Genomic DNA, 23,538 nt, shown 5'->3' with positions numbered 1-23,538 from the left:
CAGGGGGTGGTGGCAACAGGTCTGGAAATAGGGAGGGGAAGTGAAGGGTGATGCTGGATTGAAATGGGGAAAGTAGAATAGAGAGGAGAATGCTGGCCAACTGGGAGGTGTAGGGAAAGGATGGACTTCAAATTGCTGGGGGGGGTACCATACAGCTGAAGGTTTCCCTCAGGATGTCCTATAGCCTTGTGCCAGCATTTTGAGACCAGCCATCCCAGTAGATTTATGACTGATGTGGCCAATAGGAAATGAGGATCATGGTGGCCTAGTCATTTCTCAATTTTATAAACTAATGAAATGAGGTATGCATAAAGGGGATGCCTTCCTTTGTAGATGATGAAGCATCTGGCACTATCCTAATGTGTGGTCTTGGATGGTGGAGAGGTCCATTGTCTGTTCACCCCACTGACAGAACAAGCTGGCTACTATACGAGGATTCAGATGACTCCTCATGTGGGTCTAACAGGCAAGTGAGGCTGTTCAGGTCCCACAGCAAGTAGGAAGTTTGCAAGAAACATTACACCAACAGAGCAAATTTGTTAATTCTGTAAGCCTCCAGAGCTTGAGTGTCTCCACACCCCGATTTGTTTGTTTTACATAAAAACAACCAACTTGACTGTCTGCCAAGAGGATCTTGTTTGCAATTCAGATACTGAAAGTTCTGAGTGTAGCCAATGGAGCAGTAAGAAACCGATATGGTGGTGCTTTTCTTTGGAGAACCAAGCAAAATGTGCTCGTAAATGAAGCACATCAGCTCCACGACCTCTGAAAGAAGGTTTGTGGTCAGAGTTAGCCGAGGATGGCATTGTTGGAACAGTCTATCACAAAGATGATTGGTCTGGTGAACTCTGTATTACCAAAGGAGATGCCTCATGTGGAGTTTGATTACAGGTACCATGTGTAAAGCTACAATTAAGTCAGCCACAAGGAATAGAAAATTCTGGCAATATTCCACTCCAGTGGAGCTAGGTTAGAAATCTCAGAAGTTAGAGCCCTTTCTCTTTTGACTGGAATGTAGCAGTTTGATAGTGGTATCTGAATGTGCACTATTATGAACATTATGTCAATAGTGTTTTCACAGTTTCCACTATATCCCAGATTGCTACTCTGGCTTCCTGTCATGTTGTGCTGCAATAAGCCAATCATCCAAATGTGGAAAAAAGTATAGCTCTGCTTTAGAAAGGTGCACTGCAACTACTACTACACACTTGGTCAACACCCTTGGTGCTGTGGACAGTCCAAACAGAAGAACAGAAGGCAGTGATTGAAGAACTGAAAAACACAGGCACTTTGAGTTTTGTTTATTGGAATGTAAGTGTACATATCCTAGAGAGAAGTGAACTGGAGAAATGGGAGTATCATTCTTATGGAATACAATCTCATCTTTTCCTTGTGTGTGAAGATGTAAAGCTCCCTGAGATCTAGAACGGGAAGAAAGTCCCGTGATCCTTAACTGATCTCAGTGATAAGGACAAGTTCCAGTCTGGAAGAGACTATATCTGACTAGATGAGTATAATCTGATGTTTGGGTACAGGAGACCTGGTGTGGTAGAAAGAAGGAGTTTAAAATCATGCACTCTCTGTGTTATCACATTCAGGAACCATTTGTTAGTTACTTTGGCCCAAACTGGCAAAATGACATCAAGCATCCCTCCCAGTGTGTTGTGATAAAAAGTAGGTGTGGTTTTATTAGCCAAGACAGACTATTGTTTCTGCTGCTTTTGTTCCCTCAGATGTGGTCTTGCTGGTTAACAAGAATGGTACAACGTATGGTAGAATTGCTGACCGAGGCATTGCGACTGATTATAAGGGTTGTGGAACTGTGACCCATGTGACTTTCAGGTCAATGATTTGTAATTCAGACCTGAAGACAGTGCACTGATCTTTGAAACATTTACAGTCTCTTTGCCCTTATCACCAAAGCAGCTTTCTCTCCTAGAAGGGGTGTTTACAAGATGTTTATAAATATATCTGTGGAGACCCAACTGTAAGCCATGCCATATGCCTCATGCTTCTATGCTTTTCTGAGCACTAGGAGAGCTCATCTGAACTGTTGGATGGCATCACCATTCTGTGAGTGGCTCATCCTGTTTGCCCATGGAAAATAACCTGACTTTTTTTCAGCACCCGAGTACAAGTGGCAGGTCAAGAGACCAGTATATACAACTTCCTCTTCGGAGGCAAATAGCCCCAGCAGATATAACTCTTACCCAGTCTTTAGTTAAAAATAAAAATAAATTCTACCTTGTGACAGTAAAATTCATAAATGCACAAACCTACTTGAAGGCTCAAGTCACCCGATTTCTTCTCTTGAGTTGTCATACTTGTAAAACCCTATTCAAAAGATGAATAAAAACAAAATGTTAGACCAGTGTGTGACTTCTGCATTTCTCCGAAGAATTTTGTTGTTGTGGGGAGGATGGAAGACAGTGAAGGGGGTTGGAGGTTTGTTTTGGTGGGGGAGGGAATCATTTTTTGATGAATGGTGGATTGTGTTGCTGTTTATGACTGTATAATTTGTTTCTCAAAAAAAAAGTTATGGATACAAAAAAACAAAAACAGTTAAAACAAAATACAGGGTTTCCATATAGAAAGGCATTGCCCGGTGGCCAAGTGGCAGTGCTATGCATTGCCATATAGAAAGGTCTCCAACAATTCTTGAGTTGTCTCTTCCACTCCTTGAGTTAGCCGAGAATGATGCAAAGGCAGCGTTCACAGCTCTTGGAGTAAGGGAGAGAAGGGATAGGCAGTTAGGGTCACTGAGTGGTTTGATTCGGGGCTCATGAACACAAGGTTCTAGAAGAAACTTTGGTTCAGGATTGTTGATGAAATGGACAGACTAGATATTAATTTGCAGAATACTGGGGGGAGGGGATGGAAATAGGGGCAAAATCCACATATACTTTTGAATGAAGGCTCATGTTGCCAGATCCTAGCCATAATTACAACTACACCAGAGATACAAAGTAAAAGATGGAAAACAGCTAGGTAAAAGGAAAAAAAAAAAAGATGAAAAGAAGTGGTCTAAGTAGCAGACCTGGATGACCAAAGCCCTGCTTCTGCCACAGGCAACTCATTATCTCCCATTCTTTCAAGTACTAACTAAATTGCTTTGCAGCAAATATTGCACCTGTAAGTTATCTTAATTTGACGTATATATATTATAACAAACATTTTTGATAACTTATTCCCAATTTCATTAGCTTGGCAACAGACCTACAAATCCATTGAAAATACACATTAAAGAAAACATGGAAAGAAAAGCACAAATTAATGATTCCTCAACGCCACAAATACTCACCAAACATGTGTATGAATTAGTCAAAGAACAAAAACCCATAAGATTTTCTTTGCACTTCAGTGATTAACAGACTGCTTAAAAGAATCCGAGATCTAGCCTGTAATTATGGAATACATTTCCATTTTTCAAAAATGAAAGAACACAGAACTAAGCCCCAGTTACGTACACCTATTGAAAATTAAGGGCCAACAACAGACCACTAAAGCTCAATGTCTGCCTCTAAAGGTCAACAAGTGTAGTCAATTATTTAAAACATTATTATTGCTAATTGAAATTTTTTCCCAGTATCCCACAATGAAAACTTCAAATATAGTTGGTACTGGCAATTTTTAACAGTCTCTACCAAGACTGAAAAAAAAAAATACAGTCATCAGATTACAAAACACCTACCAATTACATTCTACTGTGTTCTACAGAATAAAATCTTTTCTAAATACTGGTCCCCAGGTTGCGGAGTTCCCCAGGGCTCGCCTTTGTCTCCGGTACTGTAATTGTTACTTAGGAAGCATTTGCTTGAATACTTGTGAATTATTGTTCTCTTATGCAGATTATATTTTATTTCTTTTACCAGTACCCTCTAAGAACATAAGAATATAAGTGTTGCCATACTGGGACAGACCAATGGTCCATCAAGCCCAGTATCCTGTTTGTAACAGTGGCCAATCCAGGTCACAGAACAGTAAAACAGATTTTATGCTGCTTATCCTATAAATAAAGCAATGGAGTTTTCCAACTCCATCTTTAATAATGGCTTATGGAACTTCTTTTAGGAAAAAGTATCCAATCCTTTTTTAAACCCTGCTAAGCTGCTTTTAACCACATTCTCTGGCAATTCCACAGTTTAGTTACATACTCGCTGGTTTGACTTAAATTCACTACTGTCACAGAATGCCTAGCACACACCTGGGGTTAACCCTGCAGCCACCTGGAGGGTCTGTCCCCTGCACTGCTCAGGCCCACCTACACCTGGGTACATGCTCTATACTAGCACCCTCCTCACACTGACTAGGTCCCACTTGCCTCTGGGCAAATCTCCCACTTTCAAGTTATTCCCCAGTGATTTCTAGGACACTGGGGCCACACTCTTAGGGGGTCCCATAGTTCCTAGAAAGCACCCACAGATCCAATACACAAACCACCAGGATTCTTAGTCAGTCCAGGACAATAGAGCTAATGAACTAACAGGTTTATTATCACAGTAGAACAGTGAACACTTGAAAAGTTAAAAAAAAGAACAGCAAGCAATAACAGGTAACTGAATAAGGATCAATATTAAAACTGTCTAAACACTTAGTTACTATCCGGGTAGCACCTGAGGAGTTTCAGGAAATTAACTACTAACAAATCTTGAACAGGGTCTCAGATCAGAGATTTTCACCCTCTGCTCTCCATAGCAGACTGGGGAAAATCCAGTACCTTCTAGCTAGATTTGAACTCCAGAACCAATCAGAACCCAGAGCAACAACTTTGAAAGTATCTGGTCAATGGTACTGCAGATTGCCTTTCCACAAACAAACTGGAAAACAGCTCTCTCTGCAACAGCTTTAACGCACAAAATAAATGCTGTTGGCCAATCAAGAGAAATATACTTCATAAAAACATTTACAATTCACAGGCTTGAAAATCCACTGTTTCGCCACAACTACTTAGTAGCTTCATTGCATGCCTTCTAGTCCTAGTATTTTTGGAAAGAGTAAACAAGCGATTCACGTCTACCTATTCCACTCCACTCAGTACTTTAGAGACCTCTATCACATCTCCCCTCAACCATCACTTCTACAAACTGAAGAGCCCTAGCCGCTTTAACCTTTCCTCATAGGGAAGTCCTCCCACCCCCTTTATCATTTTCATTGTCCTTCTCTGTACCTTTTCTAATTCCACTATGCTACTAACTGACTTCAGTATCTGTTACAGCCACAGAACAAATGAGCAGCTGCGTCTTCTTATGCCATTTTCAGCTTTGGAACAAGCATCATTGCAATAATGGTAGTCATCTTCAAATACTGGACCAAACCTTGAAGCAATTCCTTTGTCAGAGCCATCATTAGTGGCTGCATTGTTTTATCCATGTTATCATCCAATCCCTGTAATTTTGACTGAATTCCCATTATTGTGGGGATTACATGCCCAACATAGCAGTCAGTTTCAGAATATCAGTTGCAGCCGACAATGGTTTTGTGATGCTGACAGTTCCTTAGGAACACCATCTCAGTATCAGTCTTACTCCTATTTTTGTTGATATTCTCATATCTTCTCCACTCCAATTGTAAACATTTGACTGATGGCTAAGTAATCTGAAACCCACCTGGTTGGATTGAGGAATGTTAGACTAGCCACCTCTTCATCAACATCTGCATGTTGGAAAGCGACTGGCTTTTGGCCTCTGTTGAGTATGAACTATCATTCACTTCATTGCCACCAGCGCAAATGTTGTTCACAAGATGCAAGGCTTTTATAATATTTGCTGCATTGACAGTAACACAGCAGATCTTAGTTATATTGAATTCCTTGAATAGTTCAGCCATTGTTTGAGCAATCTTCTCCCTAGTGTGGGAATGTTTGAACCTTCAAACAACCACAATATGGGAATGGTGCAATAGTGTCTCCTTGCTTATCATTCCAAGAAAACTGCACTTGTGGCTGCCCCACAGATCTGATGTTACAGAAACATATTCCACCTGTTGTAATTCTGTAATAAGCAAGTTCCTGTGAATGTCGCAATTCATTTAAGCTTCATATTAGATTGCATCTACTTGGAAGTTGGACAGCAGGCAATCAATGATGGCAAGACACTTTCTAAAGCAACTTCGTGCAACTGTTGCAAGTGGCATCATATCTTCTGCAATCATCAACAAGACTTCATGATCAAACTGTTTCTGTGAAATAGTTTGTCTGAGCAGAGAGTGGATTTTTTCTCTGGTGGCTCTCGTTGCTTGTATTGATCACCTCCTTCAGCACTCTGTTTCTTGTTGTTCTTTGTTGATTGCATGGCCTTGAACCTTGCATGACTAGGATGATGTTCCTGTTTTTAATGCAATGCTTTGCACATAAGTTAATTTATAGAAATTAGACTCAGCGAAGAGAGAATATAATGCATAAATGAAGGGCTACAATTAAGGGAGAGATTAAGAGGAGAATTTTCGATATGATGTCCAAGTCAGACTTTGGAAACATCCCAAATCCGAATAGGAGATCTAGAGGGGCATTTTCGAAAGAAACATTCAAGTTGTGATTTGGATGTCTTTGCAAAACGGCAAAATTAAGGGGCAGGGAAAACCATATTTTCAAAAGAAGATGTCAATCTTTCGTTTTGAAAATACTGTCAGACATCCAAATCCTTAAATTTGGATGTCCCTAGATTTGGACGTCCTTGCATTTGGACATTTCTGACTTTCAGCGATTTTCGAAACCAAAGATGTCCATGTCAAAAACGTCCAAATGCAAGCCATTTGGACGTGGGAGGAGCCAGCATTTGTAATGCACTGGTCCCCTGACATGCCAGGACACCAACTGGGCACTGCAGTGGACTTCATAAATTGCTCCCAGGAACATAGCTCCCTTACCTTGTGTGCTCAGCCCCCCCAAAACCCACTACCCACAACTGTACACCACTACCGTAGCCCTTATGGGTGAAGAGGGCACCTATATATGGGTGCAGTGGGTTTGTGGTGGGTTTTGGAGAGCTCGCTGTTTCCTCCACAAACATAACAGGTAGGGGGTTATGGGCCTGGGTCCACCTGCCTGAAGTGCACTGCAGTACCCACTAAAACTGCTCCAGGGACCTGCATGTGCTGTCATGGACCTGAGTATGACATCTGAGACTGGCACGAAATATTTTTAAAGTTTTTTTTTAGGGTGGGAGGGGTTAGTGACCACTGGGGGAGTAACGGAAGGTCATCCCCGATTCCGTCCAGTGGTCATCTGGTCATTTTGGGCACCTTTTTGTGCCTTATTCATTAAAAAAAAAAAACACGTCCGGGTGAAAACGTCCAAATGTTCGTCAGGGACGTCCTTGCTTTTTTCGATTATGGGTCAAAGACATCCAAGTGTTAGGCATGCCCAAGTTCCGCCTTCGCTACACCTCCGACACGCCCCCTTGAAATCTGGACGTCCTTGCGACAGACTGCAGCTGAGGCATCCAAAATCGGGTTTTGATTATACCGATTTGGACGTCCATCTTCCGTTTTATGTCGAAAATGGACGTCCTTCTCTTTTGAAAATGAGCCCGATAGCCATTTTTGGAACAGCAAAACGTCTTTTCTTTTCCCAAAAATGGCCATAAGCAAGATGTTTTTGTGCTCTGTGCATTCATCTTTTTGGTCCACTTTTGGGAAAAAAAAGTCTAAGTGAAAAATGCACAAAATCAAGCCATTGGGATGTAGGAGCCAGCAATCTTAGTACACTGGCCACCCAGTGGGGCACTGCTATGGACTTCATATAAAAGCTTCCAGGTATACATCTCACCACTACCACCCCCCCCCTCACACACATAGCCCGCATGGACCTGCCCGATATGTCTGGGATTAATAGGATTCAGAGTTGGGTTTATTCTAATAAATTAAAATAGAACCCAAGTAAAACAAAAATCTTATGGTTTAAAAGACCTGATTAATACAAACTCAAAAAATGGGACATAAAAACTATCACTGCTGACAATGCTGTAAATAATTAGTTTGTTCTATGCAACCAATCAGTCTCGGTGATGTGTACACAACGAGTTTAACAAAAGAACCTTAAGCCTCCTAGTTGGGGAATTTTTACTGAATATAACCCTCTACTCCATCAGGAGTCCATTTCTATCATCAGTTTCACTATTACAGGGGGGGGGGGGGGGGGGGACAATGGAAAAAAAAACTCCCATTGAGAGAAAAAAAACATTGATTAAAAAAAAAAAAAAAAACCACCTTGATTTTAAGCTAGCACAAGCTACGGGAAGTGAAGCTGCTTTATCAAATAACTCCCAGTTCAAATTCAAATTTGGAAAAGTCAGCAGGCATGCCCAAAAAGGAGAAATTATATTTAGTTGGCAAAAACCCTGCTATCTCAACCACTCCGTGGCTCAATGTGTAGCTTCATAAGCAGCAAAAGATTGTGAAACAAGGCGTTCTTGTTGAAGACAGGAAAGGAAGCTTGGTAGATCGGCAGTGCACTGCATCATTTGCAATATGAAAAGAGCTGTATTTATGAAGCTACACATTGAGCCGCAGCAACAGGAGCTGTTGCGGTAGCGTTTTTTTGCCAGCTAAATATAACTATATAAATTTCACCTGCTTGTCTCTTAGTTGCACAAGATCCTTCTGCAAGTCCTCACATTTAGCTCTTTTAATCTTATCATCTCATTCATCACTCCTATCTCAAAGACATTTAATATGTTAAATAGCACAGACCAAATACAAACCCCTTGGGGGACTCCACTAGTGACTCTTTTCTAAGTGGAGAATTAATCATTCAGTCCTAGTCCATGTCCAGTCTTTTAGCCAGTTTGTAATCCACAAAGGTTGACTAATTCATAAGAGTAGTAGCCATACTGGGTCAGACCAATTGTCCATCTAGCCCGGTATCCTGTTTTTCAAACAGTGACCAAGCCAGGTCACAAATACCTGGCAGAAACCCAATTAGCAGCAATATTCCATGCTACTAAACCTGGGGCAAGCAGCTGCTTCCCCATGTCTTGTCTCAATAGCAGACTATGGACTTTTCCTCCAGGAATTTGTCCAAACCTTTTTTTAAACCCAGATACACTAACTGCTATTACCACTTCCTCCAACAAAGAGATCCAGTGCTTAACTATTCTAGAAGTGAAAGCGAATGCTACATACCTGTAGAAGGTATTCTCCGAGGACAGCAGGCTGATTGTTCTCACTGATGGGTGACGTCCTCGGCAGCCCCTCCAATCGGAATCTTCCTAGCAAAGTCCTTTGCTAGCTCTCGCGCGCCCGCGCGCACCGCGCATGCGCGGCCGTCTTCCCGCCCGAAACCGGCTCGAGCCGGCCAGTCCAGTATGTAGCAAGACAATACACTTCAAGGGAAGACACAACTCCAAAGGGGAGGCGGGCGGGTTTGTGAGAACAATCAGCCTGCTGTCCTTGGAGAATACCTTCTACAGGTATGTAGCATTCGCTTTCTCCGAGGACAAGCAGGCTGCTTGTTCTCACTGATGGGGTATCCCTAGCCCCCAGGCTCACTCAAAACAACAACCAAGGTCAATTGGGCCTCGCAACGGCGAGGACATAACTGAGATTGACCTAAAAAATTTACCAACTAACTGAGAGTGCAGCCTGGAACAGAACAAACAGGGCCCTCGGGGGGTGGAGTTGGATCCTAAAGCCCAAACAGGTTCTGAAGAACTGACTGCCCGAACCGACTGTCGCGTCGGGTATCCTGCTGCAGGCAGTAATGAGATGTGAATGTGTGGACAGATGACCACGTCGCAGCTTTGCAAATTTCCTCCATGGTGGCTGACTTCAAGTGGGCTACCGACGCAGCCATGGCTCTAACATTATGAGCCGTGACATGACCCTCAAGAGCCAGGCCAGCCTGGGCGTAAGTGAAGGAAATGCAATCTGCTAGCCAATTGGATATGGTGCGTTTCCCTACAGCCACTCCCCTCTTGTTGGGATCAAAAGAAACAAACAATTGGGCGGACTGTCTGTGGGGCTGTGTCCGCTCCAGGTAGAAGGCCAATGCTCTCTTGCAGTCCAATGTGTGCAGCTGACGTTCAGCAGGGCAGGAATGAGGACGGGGAAAGAAAGTTGGCAAGACAATTGACTGGTTCAGATGGAACTCCGACACAACCTTTGGCAGGAACTTAGGGTGAGTGCGGAGGACTACTCTGTTATGATGAAATTTGGTGTAAGGGGCCTGGGCTACCAGGGCCTGAAGCTCACTGACTCTACGAGCTGAAGTAACTGCCACCAAGAAAATGACCTTCCAGGTCAAGTACTTCAGATGGCAGGAGTTCAGTGGCTCAAAAGGAGGTTTCATCAGCTGGGTGAGAACGACATTGAGATCCCATGACACTGTAGGAGGCTTGACAGGGGGCTTTGACAAAAGCAAACCTCTCATTAAGCGAACAACTAAAGGCTGTCCTGAGATCGGCTTACCTTCCACACGGTAATGGTATGCACTGATTGCACTAAGGTGAACTCTTACAGAGTTGGTCTTGAGACCAGACTCAGACAAGTGCAGAAGGTATTCAAGCAGGGTCTGTGTAGGACAAGAGCGAGGATCTAGGGCCTTGCTGTCACACCAGACGGCAAACCTCCTCCAATGGAAGAAGTAACTCCTCTTAGTGGAATCTTTCCTGGAAGCAAGCAAGATACGGGAGACACCCTCTGACAGACCCAAAGAGGCAAAGTCTACGCCCTCAACATCCAGGCCGTGAGAGCCAGAGACTGGAGGTTGGGATGCAGAAGAGCCCCTTCGTTCTGCGTGATGAGGGTCGGAAAACACTCCAATCTCCACGGTTCTTCGGAGGATAACTCCAGAAGAAGAGGGAACCAGATCTGACGCGGCCAAAAAGGAGCAATCAGAATCATGGTGCCTCGGTCTTGTTTGAGTTTCAACAAAGTCTTCCCCACCAGAGGAATGGGAGGATAAGCATACAGCAGGCCTTCCCCCCAATCCAGGAGGAAGGCATCCGATGCCAGTCTGCCGTTGGCCTGAAGCCTGGAACAGAACTGAGGGACTTTGTGGTTCACTCGAGATGCGAAGAGATCCACCAAGGGGGTGCCCCACGCTTGGAAGATCTGGCGCACCACTCGGGAATTGAGCGACCACTCATGAGGTTGCATAATCCTGCTCAACCTGTCGGCCAGACTGTTGTTTACGCCTGCCAGATATGTGGCTTGGAGCACCATGCCTTGACGGCGAGCCCAGAGCCACATGCTGACGGCTTCCTGACACAGGGGGCGAGATCCGGTGCCCCCCTGCTTGTTGACATAGTACATGGCAACCTGGTTGTCTGTCTGAATTTGGATAATTTGGTGGGACAGCCGATCTCTGAAAGCCTTCAGGGCATTCCAGATCGCTCGCAACTCCAGGAGATTGATCTGTAGACCGCGTTCCTGGAGGGACCAGCTTCCTTGGGTGTGAAGCCCATCGACATGAGCTCCCCACCCCAGGAGAGACGCATCCGTTGTCAGCACTTTTTGTGGCTGAGGAATTTGGAAAGGACGTCCCAGAGTCAAATTGGACCAGATTGTCCACCAATACAGGGATTCGAGAAAACTCGTGGACAGGTGGATCACGTCTTCTAGACCCCCAGCAGCCTGAAACCACTGGGAGGCTAGGGTCCATTGAGCAGATCTCATGTGAAGACGGGCCATGGGAGTCACATGAACTGTGGAGGCCATGTGGCCCAGCAATCTCAACATCTGCCGAGCTGTGATCTGCTGGGACGTTCGCACCCGCGAGACGAGGGACAACAAGTTGTTGGCCCTCGCCTCTGGGAGATAGGCGCGAGCCGTCCGAGAATCCAGCAGAGCTCCTATGAATTCGAGCTTCTGCACTGGGAGAAGATGGGACTTTGGATAATTTATCACAAACCCCAGTAGCTCCAGGAGGCGAATAGTCATCTGCATGGACTGCAGGGCTCCTGCCTCGGATGTGTTCTTCACCAGCCAATCGTCGAGATATGGGAACACATGCACCCCCAGCCTGCGAAGCGCCGCTGCTACCACAGCTAGGCACTTTGTGAACACCCTGGGCGCAGAGGCGAGCCCAAAGGGTAGCACACAGTACTGGAAGTGGCGTGTGCCCAACTGAAATCGCAGATACTGCCTGTGAGCTGGCAGTATCGGGATGTGAGTGTAGGCATCCTTCAAGTCCAGAGAGCATAGCCAATCGTTCTGCTGAATCATGGGGAGAAGAGTGCCCAGGGAAAGCATCCTGAACTTTTCTTTTACGAGATATTTGTTCAGGGCCCTTAGGTCTAGGATGGGACGCATCCCCCCTGTTTTCTTTTCCACAAGGAAGTACCTGGAATAGAATCCCAGCCCTTCTTGCCCGGATGGCACGGGCTCGACCGCAGTGGCGCTGAGAAGGGCGGAGAGTTCCTCTGCAAGTACCTGCTTGTGCTGGAAGCTGTAGGACTGAGCTCCCGGTGGACAATTTGGAGGTTTGGAAGCCAAATTGAGGGTGTATCCTTGCCGGACTATTTGCAGAACCCACTGATCGGAGGTTATGAGAGGCCACCTTTGGTGAAAAGCTTTCAACCTCCCTCCGACTGGCAGGTCGCCCGACACTGACACTTGGATGTCGGCTATGCTCTGCTGGAGCCAGTCAAAAGCTCGCCCCTTGCTTTTGCTGGGGAGCCGCGGGGCCTTGCTGAGGCGCACGCTGCTGACGAGAGCGAGCGCGCTGGGGCTTAGCCTGGGCCGCAGGCTGTCGGGAAGGAGGATTGTACCTACGCTTACCAGAAGTATAGGGAACAGTCTTCCTTCCCCCGAAAAATCGTCTACCTGTAGAGGTAGAAGCTGAAGGCTGCCGGCGGGAGAACTTGTCGAATGCGGTGTCCCGCTGGTGGAGAGACTCTACCACCTGCTCGACTTTTTCTCCAAAAATGTTGTCCGCACGGCAAGGCGAGTCCGCAATCCGCTGCTGGATTCTATTCTCCAGGTCGGCGGCATGCAGCCATGAGAGCCTGCGCATCACCACACCTTGAGCAGCGGCCCTGGACGCAACATCAAAAGTGTCATAAACTCCTCTGGCCAGGAATTTTCTGCACGCCTTCAGCTGCCTGACCACCTCCTGAAAAGGCTTGGCTTGCTCAGGGGGAAGAGCATCAACCAAGCCCGCCAACTGTCGCACATTGTTCCGCATGTGTATGCTCGTGTAGAGCTGGTAAGACTGAATTTTGGCCACGAGCATAGAGGAATGGTAGGCCTTCCTCCCAAAGGAGTCTAAGGTTCTAGAGTCTTTGCCCGGGGGCGCCGAAGCATGCTCCCTAGAACTCTTAGCCTTCTTTAGGGCCAGATCCACAACTCCAGAGTCGTGAGGCAACTGAGTGCGCATCAGCTCTGGGTCCCCATGGATCCGGTACTGGGACTCGATCTTCTTGGGGATGTGGGGATTAGTTAAAGGCTTGGTCCAGTTCGCCAGCGATGTCTTTTTGAGGACATGGTGCAGGGGAACAGTGGACGCTTCCTTAGGTGGAGAAGGATAGTCCAGGAGCTCAAACATTTCAGCCCTGGGCTCGTCCTCCACAACCACCAGGAAGGGGATGGCCGTAGACATCTCCCGGACAAAGGAAGCAAAAGACAGACTCTCGGGAGGAGAAAGCTGTCTTTCAGGAGAGGGAGTGAGATCAGAAGGTAGACCCTCAGACTCCTCGTCAGAGAAATATCTGGGGTCTTCTTCTTCCTCCCACGAGGCCTCACCCTCGGTGTCAGACACAAGTTCACGGACCTGCGTCTGCAACCGTGCCCGGCTCGACTCCGTGGAGCCACGTCCACGATGGGGGCGTCGAGAGGTAGACTCCCTCGCCCGCATCGGCGAAGCTCCCTCCGCCGACGTAGTCGGGGAGCCCTCCTGGGAGGTGGCCGCAGTCGGCACCGCACGCGGTACCGACGTCGGGGACCTCACCCCGGGCGATGGGCCAGCCGGCGCCACGCTCGACGGTACCGGAGGCGCAAGCACCGCCGGTACCGGAGGGGTAGGGCGCAACAGCTCTCCCAGAATCTCTGGGAGAACGGCCCGGAGGCTCTCGTTCAGAGCGGCTGCAGAGAAAGGCATGGAGGTCGATGCAGGCGTCGACGTCAGAACCTGTTCCGGGCGTGGAGGCTGTTCCGGGATGTCCAGAGTGGAGCGCATCGACACCTCCTGAACAGAGGGTGAGCGGTCCTCTCGGTGCCGATGCCTGCTGGGTGCCGACTCCCTCGGCGACCCAGAGCTCTCGGTGCCGACGCGGGGAGGAGACCGGTGTCGATGCTTCTTCGACTTCTTCCGAAGCATGTCACCGGAGCTCCCCGGCACCGACGAGGAGGACATAGAATCCATCCGTCGCTTCCTCGGGGCCGAGGCCGAAGGAGGTCGGTCTCGGGGGGGCTGTACCGCAGGAGCCCTCAGGGTAGGAGGAGACCCACCCGAGGGCTCACCGCCACCAGCAGGGGAATGGACAGCCCTCACCTGCACTCCACTCGATGCACCACCGTCCGACGACATCAGGAGACGAGGTCCCGGTACCACCAACGTCGATGCAGCTATCCGATGTCTCGGCGCCGATGCAGAGGGCCGATGCCTCGATGCACTCGATGCACTGGCAGCCAAGGAAGAAGGTCTGGACGCTGATGACGTCGATGCACACGATGACCCCGGTGCCGATGCCGACGAAGAGCCCGAGAACAAAACATTCCACTGGGCCAATCTCGCTACTTGAGTCCGCCTTTGTAAGAGGGAACACAGACTACAGTTCTGGGGACGGTGCTCGGCCCCCAGACACTGAAGACACGAAGAGTGCCTATCAGTGAGCAAGATTACCCGGGCGCACTGGGTGCACTTCTTGAAGCCGCTGGAAGGCTTCGATGTCATGGGCGGAAAAATCACGCCGGCGAAGTCAAAATCCGAAATGACGAATTTGGAGCACCAAAACTTTAAGGGAGAAAAATCTCGACCGAGGCCGAAAAGAGGCCTACCCCGACAACGAAAGAAACCTTACCGGGGCAAAAACTGGAAATACGGGAAGGGGCAAACGAAACCCAAGGGGGTTTCCGGAACACTTTCCGAACGAAAGAAAACTTTTCCGAAGAAAAAACACGTCGATTAAATAACGGACGCGCGAGGTCGACTCTCCGGGGCTCAACACGGCAAAAAACACAGCCGTACCGAGTGCGGACGAAAGAAGACTGGCCGGCTCGAGCCGGTTTCGGGCAGGAAGACGGCCGCGCATGCGCGGTGTGCGCGGGCGCGCGAGAGCTAGCAAAGGACTTTGCTAGGAAGATTCCGATTGGAGGGGCTGCCGAGGACGTCACCCATCAGTGAGAACAAGCAGCCTGCTTGTCCTCGGAGAAAAAATATTCCCTATTTGTTTTAAAAGTATTTCCATGTAACTTTCTAGTGTCCCCTAGTACTTTTGGAATGAGTAAAAAAAATTTGATTTACTTCTACTCGTTCTACACCTCAATCACATCTTGTTTGTAGACTTCAGTCATATCTCCCTCATCCATCTCTTTTCCAAGCTGAAGAGCCTCAACTTCTTTAGCCTTTCCTCATACGAGAGGCGTTCTGTTCCATCCCCTTTATCATTTTGGTCACTCTTCTATGAGCCTTTTTTAATTCCGCTATATCTTTGCGATACGGCAAAGAGAAGTGAATGCAATATTCAAGGTGAGGTCACACCATGAAGCAAAACAAAAGCATAGTATTTTAAGTCTTATTCACCATCCCTTTCCTAATAAGTCCTAGCAACCTGTTTGCTTTTTTGACTGCTGCCATACACTGAACAGAAGATTTAGAATAACCGACTATAAATGAAGAGTTGTGCTAGGGGTGAGCGGGACTGAAGACTAAACTAACTCCTGCTGTGCCTGCTAGAGGCTGGGATGGGCGGGATTGAAAACTAAAGTAGGTCCTGCTGTGCTTGCTAGAGGCTCTCTTAATACTATAGTACAAAGTTCAAGTTTTAAAACTAGGGAGAGGGGAACAGTATAGAGACTAGTTGATAAAAGTTTTAAGATATTCATCATATTTCTCTCGGTCACAGAGATGAGCAGGTGTTCTTTATCAACCATACGGAGATAAGGACAGTTCAACCAGATGAGTTGTCCGTCTGAGTGGCAACACCGGTAATTGGGAAGCAAAGCTAGTGCTGGGCAGACTTCTACAGTCTGTGCCCTACAAATGGCAAGGTCAGGTATACATATAAAGTAAACTCATACAATGAGTTTATCTTGTTGGGCAGATTGGATGGACCATACATTTCTATCTGCCATCATCTACAATGTTACTACGCTCTTTTGAGAGCTGCCTCCAACTGGCATGGGATTTGAGACTTTCACAACTGAGTGCTAACTGCACTATGTCCTTGAAGTCCTGGTGCTTGAATGTTGCTGGAGAGGAAAAGGGTGTGCCAACGTTGTAGATCTTATGTACCAAAACAGCACAACCAACCCTTGAAATCCTGCCTTTCATGTGAAACCTCTGGAATGCCCAGAGGCAGTGCCTTTGAAAGTTTCTAAAGGAATACAGAATAGGTAGTGTTCCCCATTGTGGGGTTCTCTCTAGAGTCTACAGAAGAAAGATCCAGGTATAGCCCTGTACATTGAAGCTTCTGCACTGTATTATCTGTGTCTTCATATTGCTCATTCCTGTCCTGGTATAGGAGTGACTGGTTTTCTTCACTGTCTGAAAACAAACATCAGGTACTGTGAAGGAAATGCCCAGATTTCTTGTAGATATGACAGGTCTCATGTAGTACAAGTGAAGCACAGGAGCTAATCTGAGTAGCTCATGGCCTCTCCCCACCCCCACCCCCCAGCTCATGGGTATATGCAAAGCTTAAGGCAACACCAGGACATAGGTTTGTTTGTTGAAGTTTCTGCAGTTGCAGCAGCAAAAATTGCTGTTGGGGCCGCACCCAAGAGTACACATCAGATGCACCAAGTGCAAGGTAGGCATGTCACAGACTAATGCCCTGATCCAAACTTTCAACATCCGATAGGTTAGGAAGTGGCATGTTTATTTTCTTGGAAGCAGGATGGAAGGCTTCTGATTTTTTTTTTTAATGCTTGTTAGACCCCTGTTTAAGTTTTGTGTGCACTTATTTTAATTCTGTTTGCTTTGCTTTAATGTTTCAGGCCTTGCTACAGGATAAGTCATCATGTGGTTAGGCATATACTTGAGAAACACTGTACTGCCACTGTAAGTCCTGCAGAGTTTCACACTATGTTAGAACAATTGGCTGGTTTCATCTGTAGGCTGTGGCCTGTATGCCATAACAAGGTGGGTAACATCAGCAACAAGGATGGATAGAATCTACTTAAAGCATTACTGGCCACATTACCTTGCAGATGCTAGAAACTTTTAAGCAGTTCTTGTATTTAGATATTTTCCTGTGAAAGCCATCGTTCACAGGTTATATTATAGTTGTCAACCCTTACATCAAAGCAATGTGAGAACAAAAACAAGGCTACTGTTTAAAGCTTAACATTTTTTGTCTAAATATTAATGTTCAATTAATAATGCAATAGTTGTGCTAATAAAAGATGTGTGCTCTAGAGACTGTCATATTACACCACACTGTATAACAACGTAAAAAGTTGTGTGTCATGTTTATTGGACATCACAAAAATAGTATTTGGTACAAGTGTTTGCACAAGACCCTGCAAGTCCATTCACATTAAACAGCCAGCTGCAGCTTCTTGGTTTCCCATTTTCATGGACCCACACACTTATCACCACACGTTAAATCTAAATTAGCTCTTTAAAATTATAGCAGTAGTTAGATACAAAAATATTGTGTATGCAAAGTGATTAATATATTAGGAGATAGCCTTTTTTTTTTCTTTTCCTGTGGGACTACTACTTAAGGACTTTAACAGGATTTTTGCACAAAGCCAAACACACAACAAAAGTTTGCACTAATACAAGGACTTGATATGCTTTCCAGCAAAAATAAGTACATAATGAACAACCTTATGGAAGGGTCAGTAAGAAAATCTCAGTTTGTCCCTAAAGTGGACTTAACATAAAGGGTATTGCCTAAAAACTTTGTATCAGCAGACTAAAGGGAATTCACACTCCTACCCAGTATAGCTTCTCAGAATATTCTGGGCTTTAGAAGAGCCCATCTTCATCCTGGAAGCAGACGGATGTCATCAATGGTATGGCCACTTTATCCTGCCTTTTACCACAGAGTGACGCTTCATCCTGTCCATTAAACTAAGGGCCCTGTTCACTAAGGTGCGCTAGTGTTTTTATTGAATGCTAAAAATTAGTGTGCGCTAACGCTAGAGACACCCATATAAAAATGTTAGCGCACCTACAGCGTGGCTTAGTAAACAGGGCCCTAGGTCTTGAATACTTACTTCTCTTGGTAGTCAAATAAATTGTTAAGTCCAGCTTTCAACTCAAATGTAGGACAACAGCAGATAATTTAAATATACTTAGTTTGCTTACCGCATTATCCAGACAGGGTAGCCAAATTTAAATAAAGTCCATTGTAAGTAATCTGGCCCTCTGCATTATGTAGAATTGCCCACCCTCTCATTGCTGTATTTTAGCCAGCTAAAGTAATTATAGCCAAATCGTACCACAAGACATTTTTCAAAATTAAGAATTACAAACAAAACACTTGTCAACATTGTTTCTTGCAAGGACTGTGTGAATGCCACATTTCAAACTGTTAAAAGAAAGATGCAGAAATTACCTCAGTATTGATGTCAGATTCAGAGTCAGTGCTGGAGTCTACTTTACACTTCTGTTTAAAGAAAAAGTAAAATATCAAATGCAAGTCCAAATTACTTTCTCTTTCTTTTATAGACCAACTAAGCAGTAATTAGTTTGTATCATTTTTATGGCTTTTCTAGGCATCTTATAACCACTGAAATAATGAAAAAAAAAAAGAATAGTCAAGTTCATCTAGTAATAGTTCACTTTTTGGAATTTATTGGGTAAAGTCACTCATCTCTAATTCCGTCTCACAATGGAAGATCATTGGACCATTACTATTGCAACAGAAATACCAATATAGAGATTTTATCTTTTCCACTTTTTCTCCTTATTTGCAAGATGATTCATGCAATAAAACTCATGATGGCATGTCCCTAAACCATAAGGGCTAAAATCTGGAAAGGTCTGATAAAGAACTATGCATGTCCTATTTCTTAAGCAGTTCCTCTAACCATCTGGTGCTTAGATCAGACAGAACTCTGAGCTAGATGGACCTTTGATCTCAAAGTAGGGCACTTCGGATATTTTCTTAGAAAGTCAGAAGACTCTTCCTTGCAAAACTTTTATTATGCACCAACACCGTAAATGATTATCCCTGCAGTGGTAACTGATCTTGTTATCCTCCTCTCTAAATCTTCAAGTATATCTTCCCTCTATCATAGTCCCACTGGCCTTAATGAATATGCGACTCAAACATGAGCAAGTTTTTTTCTGGTATTTAGAAAAAAAAAAAAAAAAAAAAAGATTGAAAATGTAAACATTTGCTTGCAATTATAGTGCCCAAACATTTTCATGTAGCTATCGGGGGGAGTGGGGGGGACAATAAATTTACTTATTCACTCTCTCAAATTCTGAATTTATGGTTGAACTCAAATGCTGGTCTTAGATGATTACAAAATTGTATAAAACCTGACTATACAGTTTAGAGTATCCATTTGATATACTATCTTACAAAGTGCTTACATGATAAATTTAAGTCAAAACACAGGACACAGTATATATAGACAGATATATAAGTCAGGATAGCAAAAGCAATTACAACAGTAGGAAAAGAACTACAGAGAGCCATTGAATTAATAGAAATGCTATAGGGAAAAATGGACTAGGGAGTACAGATACTATATCAGAAAGCAGACAAACAATGGAAACTTAGCAGTGATGTCCAAAGCTTGTCTTTGATGTCAGTTCTGAAGGATGAACAATTGTAGTCTGTCCTTAAACCACGAGGATCAGAGTTTGTAGGAGTATTTGCTGTGATCTCACCCACCCGGGGTGCACATGAGAGCACCTTTACAGCCAAAATGGACGCTGCAACCTTTCACCTATATGTCTGACTACCAACTGTGCAGAAGTCAGCATTTCAGCTTGTAATAGATTTACTGAAGCCTGCACCACCTCCAAGGTCACTCTGTATCGGGGGAGAATGCATGTCCCTGAGGGAGAGAGAGTGAGAGAGAGAGCTTACGAAATAAGACGGACAAAGGAAGCTTCATACAGATGCTGGGAGTACATGGTGGGATTATTTCTGATTGGCTCCCAGAAAACTGATTGGTCTGAGAAGCGGGAACAGAAGAAGTTAGTTGCTGAAGAACCGAACAGAAGAAAAGAAGAGGAGAACACTTGCATTTCTGCAAGCACCTGATTTACCTGAGAGACTTACTGATAATACCTGGCAAAGCTTTTCCCCAGATTACAGCTGTCTACAGGATCTATACTGAGTCTGTATCATCTGTGGCTGATCAAGACAAGTGCATCACCTGAGCTTGTGGGACCTCGCTGAGACATTCGGCTGAGGTATCGGAAGGAATCTGATCTGGTGACCGGGACGGTGAGATCATAGTTTACTTCCTTCAGGCTGGGTTAGATAATTAGTCTGTGCTCGGACCCCTCAGATGTGTGACGTCAGGATTTATGATCTCTAGTTGCTGTTAGCCTAGTATAAGATTTGTGTGGTAATCATTAGGATCTCGGTATTGTGTTTATCTGTCATTACAGATTTTAGCCCATAGGATAATCGTAGTTATTCTCTATATTTTGGTATCATTGTACATGCAATCAGGAATTGCTGATGCTATAAGCTGATAAGAGTTTTCTATATTTTTGTATATAACGCTGTATAAATAAACTAATATATTCCATTGGTCTGTCCGTTATTTTCCATGCAGCTAAGGTTGGGCAGAGGCCACGCCCCCTAGACATAAGCGAGTACATAGGTAGGAATTGGCCTCTTACAAAATTTATCTATAACCACCTACAAATTGGGCTCTCGTCCGGGATGGTTGGTGCAAGAATAGCAGAAGTTAAAACTTTTCTGGGTCTTTTCAGAAAGCTGGTTTAACCCTCTGTTTCTTTTTGCACGAACTGCAGATTTACCCTAGCTGACGGCAGACCTTTGTTTATACAGCTGTGTTTTATTGCTGTAATTGGTTGACAGATTTATTACTCTGAGCTCCAAAAGAGAAAAAACGGTTTCTCTAATTCTGTAAGGAAGGAAAACAGGGTGTGTTTAGTCTTTAACATGGCGACCGGCATGGTTGGCACATTGCCTGAAATGCTCCTAAGTGAACAGGAGAAGGGCGTGCTGAAAATATTACTGCCACTCTCTCATAGTAAGACGAAACCAACACCTCCTACAGTAGAGTCTGTACGTGCTTTATTTAGTAGCAGTTCACCGAATAGCTCAGAAGCATATGCTACGGTTTTAAATACAATTATAAAAGAGAAACAGCATTTGTCACAATGGATGCTTTGTGAACTGGGCGTGTCTCTTTTGGCAGTTAAAGACTCTTTGATGAATGAGATAAGAGAGGTATCTGCACCTCTAACAGATCGCATAGCGGAGTTGCAGTTAGATTTGTCCCAGACTAGGGAAACTGTCCAGGAGCGAGACAGTGAGTTAGCTGCATTACGAGTTGATTTAGACACTGCCAAATCTGCTTTAGCAGGGACCAATGTAAGCCCCGCCCCACCTGACTCCTCTGAAGAGATTTGTACGGAGTGCCAGACACTGGATGATAAGTGTAAAACTTTGCAGTGTGACCTAACTGATTGTGAAGCACTTAATTACACATTAAAGCAAGAAATTGCCCAGTACCTCGTGTCTTTTGATTCGTTGCAAGAGAAATTTTCTCGTTTGACTGATGCATTACACAACCAGATTAGGGAAACAGATAAGTTGCAGACATTAAATCGGGAGCTAAAACAGGTCTCAGAAGGTGTTCAGAGTGAGTTGCGCAGGGAGCTAGTGACCACTCAAGAAGAATCTGTGTCTGTGTTTCAAGATTGGCACGCGGCCAAGCTAGAGTTGGCTGAGTTAAAAGAGAAGCAGGAGACAGTCTCACTGCAATTACAATGTACAGTGAAGGACAGAGATTCATTGTCTAAAGCATTAGATGAGTGCACTGTAAAGATTTCCACAATGCAGCAAGAGCTTACGCACATGGCGCAGGAAGAAGTACCGTATACCTTAGAGTTCCCCGACAGTTTTGCTGCGGGTCACCCAAGCCCAGCTCCCGAAATGAACCGTTACGTGAGCCGGGAGGGACCCGAGTTAAACACACCCATTGGGGGCATGGCTTCGGCTCTTTCCCGCCCCTCTGTACAATCCAGCCCCATAGTGGCTGGTGACCTAAGCAGCAGACCCGAGACAGTGACACACCCACTGGGGGCACGGGTCCAGGGACTGCCTGCTGAAATCATCAGCTCACTTGGTCAGGTGCCTAGCTCAGGGTTTCAGCCTTCGGCAGATCCACCCAGTTTTAGCAATACACCTGCCCCGAGGTTCTCTACACCTGGTAGTGATCAGCGGCATTTCAAGCCGGAACCCAAGAAAGGAATGTCTATGGAGAGGCAAGCATATATTATAAAGATGCTACGCACCGTAATAGCGCCTTTTAAAGCGTCTGCCTCGGTATCCATAGAAACCCATCTTAAGGCAGTGCATGAACTCCTGCAGACCATGCACGTCTCTTCTGAGGATGACATCAGAGCCCTCCTCAAATGGACCTTTAGTACCGAGTGCCATGAAGTTCTAGATTTGATCATGTCCGATAACCCCGATTTACGGTCAGTGGAGCAAGCCTTAGCGAAGCGCTACGGTCTCTTTGCCAACTCTCTTGAAGCTAAGCGTGCAGCGTATACTATTAGTTGTAATCCGGAGGAGAGTCCGCGGGAGTGGGCCCATCGCTTGAAGCGTGCATTTTACCAAGGGGGGGGTGCCACCTGATTCTAAAGATCTTGAATTTGGTGATTTCAGGGAACTTTTTATACAGGGTCTGCCTGATCCGATAAAGATTCCCTTGGCAGGAAAAAACGCAGAACCCTATTCCAGCCTTCTAAAGCAGGCTGAAGGAATTTTTGAAATCTGCCGCGCCAAGCCAATCGCAGAGACTCCGAAACCGGCATCCAAGAGTCGCAACAGGGTGATACCACCCGCTGTTTGTGCGGTCACTTCCACGCTTTCTCTGGAAAACAAAGCGCCGAGACCAACTACGCCGCCGGGCTCTCAGGCCCTGCCGCGGGATGCAGCGCCTCCTATTGCGCAGGAGGGACAGCAACAACCTAAAAAGAAGCGGTTTAATCAGAAGAAGTGGAATGCAGAGAAGATCCGTGCTATGCAAGCTCAGCTGGACCAATTGATGGCCAGATGTTCAATCGCGGAGTCTAGCAATGTACCTAAGACACCTCCATCTCATAAAAAGGTCAAATTCCAGAAGCAGAAGGACCAGTCTTCTAGACCGCCGACCCCTCCGGGGCTGAGTGTTAAATCTGTTGAGGTGGAACAGCCATCCTCTTCGGAGGAAGAACAAGCATGACTAGACGTGGCCACGACACCTGTTACCGCAAGCGTC

At 45.5% G+C, this 23,538-nt stretch overlaps 1 protein-coding gene across 11 annotated transcripts in view; it reads right to left on the bottom strand.

Annotated features, from left to right (window-relative positions):
• The window catches only part of LOC115477180, a 122,833-nt gene that overhangs the window by 66,142 nt on the left and 33,153 nt on the right, over nt 1-23,538 (bottom strand). For 7 of the 11 annotated variants that reach the window (XM_030213841.1, XM_030213848.1, XM_030213843.1 and 4 more), the window contains 2 exons: nt 18,666-18,716; nt 2,281-2,334 (listed from right to left, as the gene is read on the bottom strand). In XM_030213841.1, the coding sequence (XP_030069701.1) occupies nt 2,281-2,334; nt 18,666-18,716 (105 nt within the window). Of the gene's footprint in view, nt 1-2,276; nt 2,335-18,665; nt 18,717-23,538 lie in introns of all 11 variants that reach the window. The other 4 variants (XM_030213845.1, XM_030213850.1, XM_030213844.1 and 1 more) reach the window with 1 other exon arrangement.

This window comes from Microcaecilia unicolor, chromosome 9 (genome assembly GCF_901765095.1).
Source record: "Microcaecilia unicolor chromosome 9, aMicUni1.1, whole genome shotgun sequence".
Classification (NCBI taxonomy): domain Eukaryota; kingdom Metazoa; phylum Chordata; class Amphibia; order Gymnophiona; family Siphonopidae; genus Microcaecilia; species Microcaecilia unicolor.
Note: the sequence above shows the minus strand (reverse complement) of the source record. Positions and strands in the feature narration are given on the sequence as shown.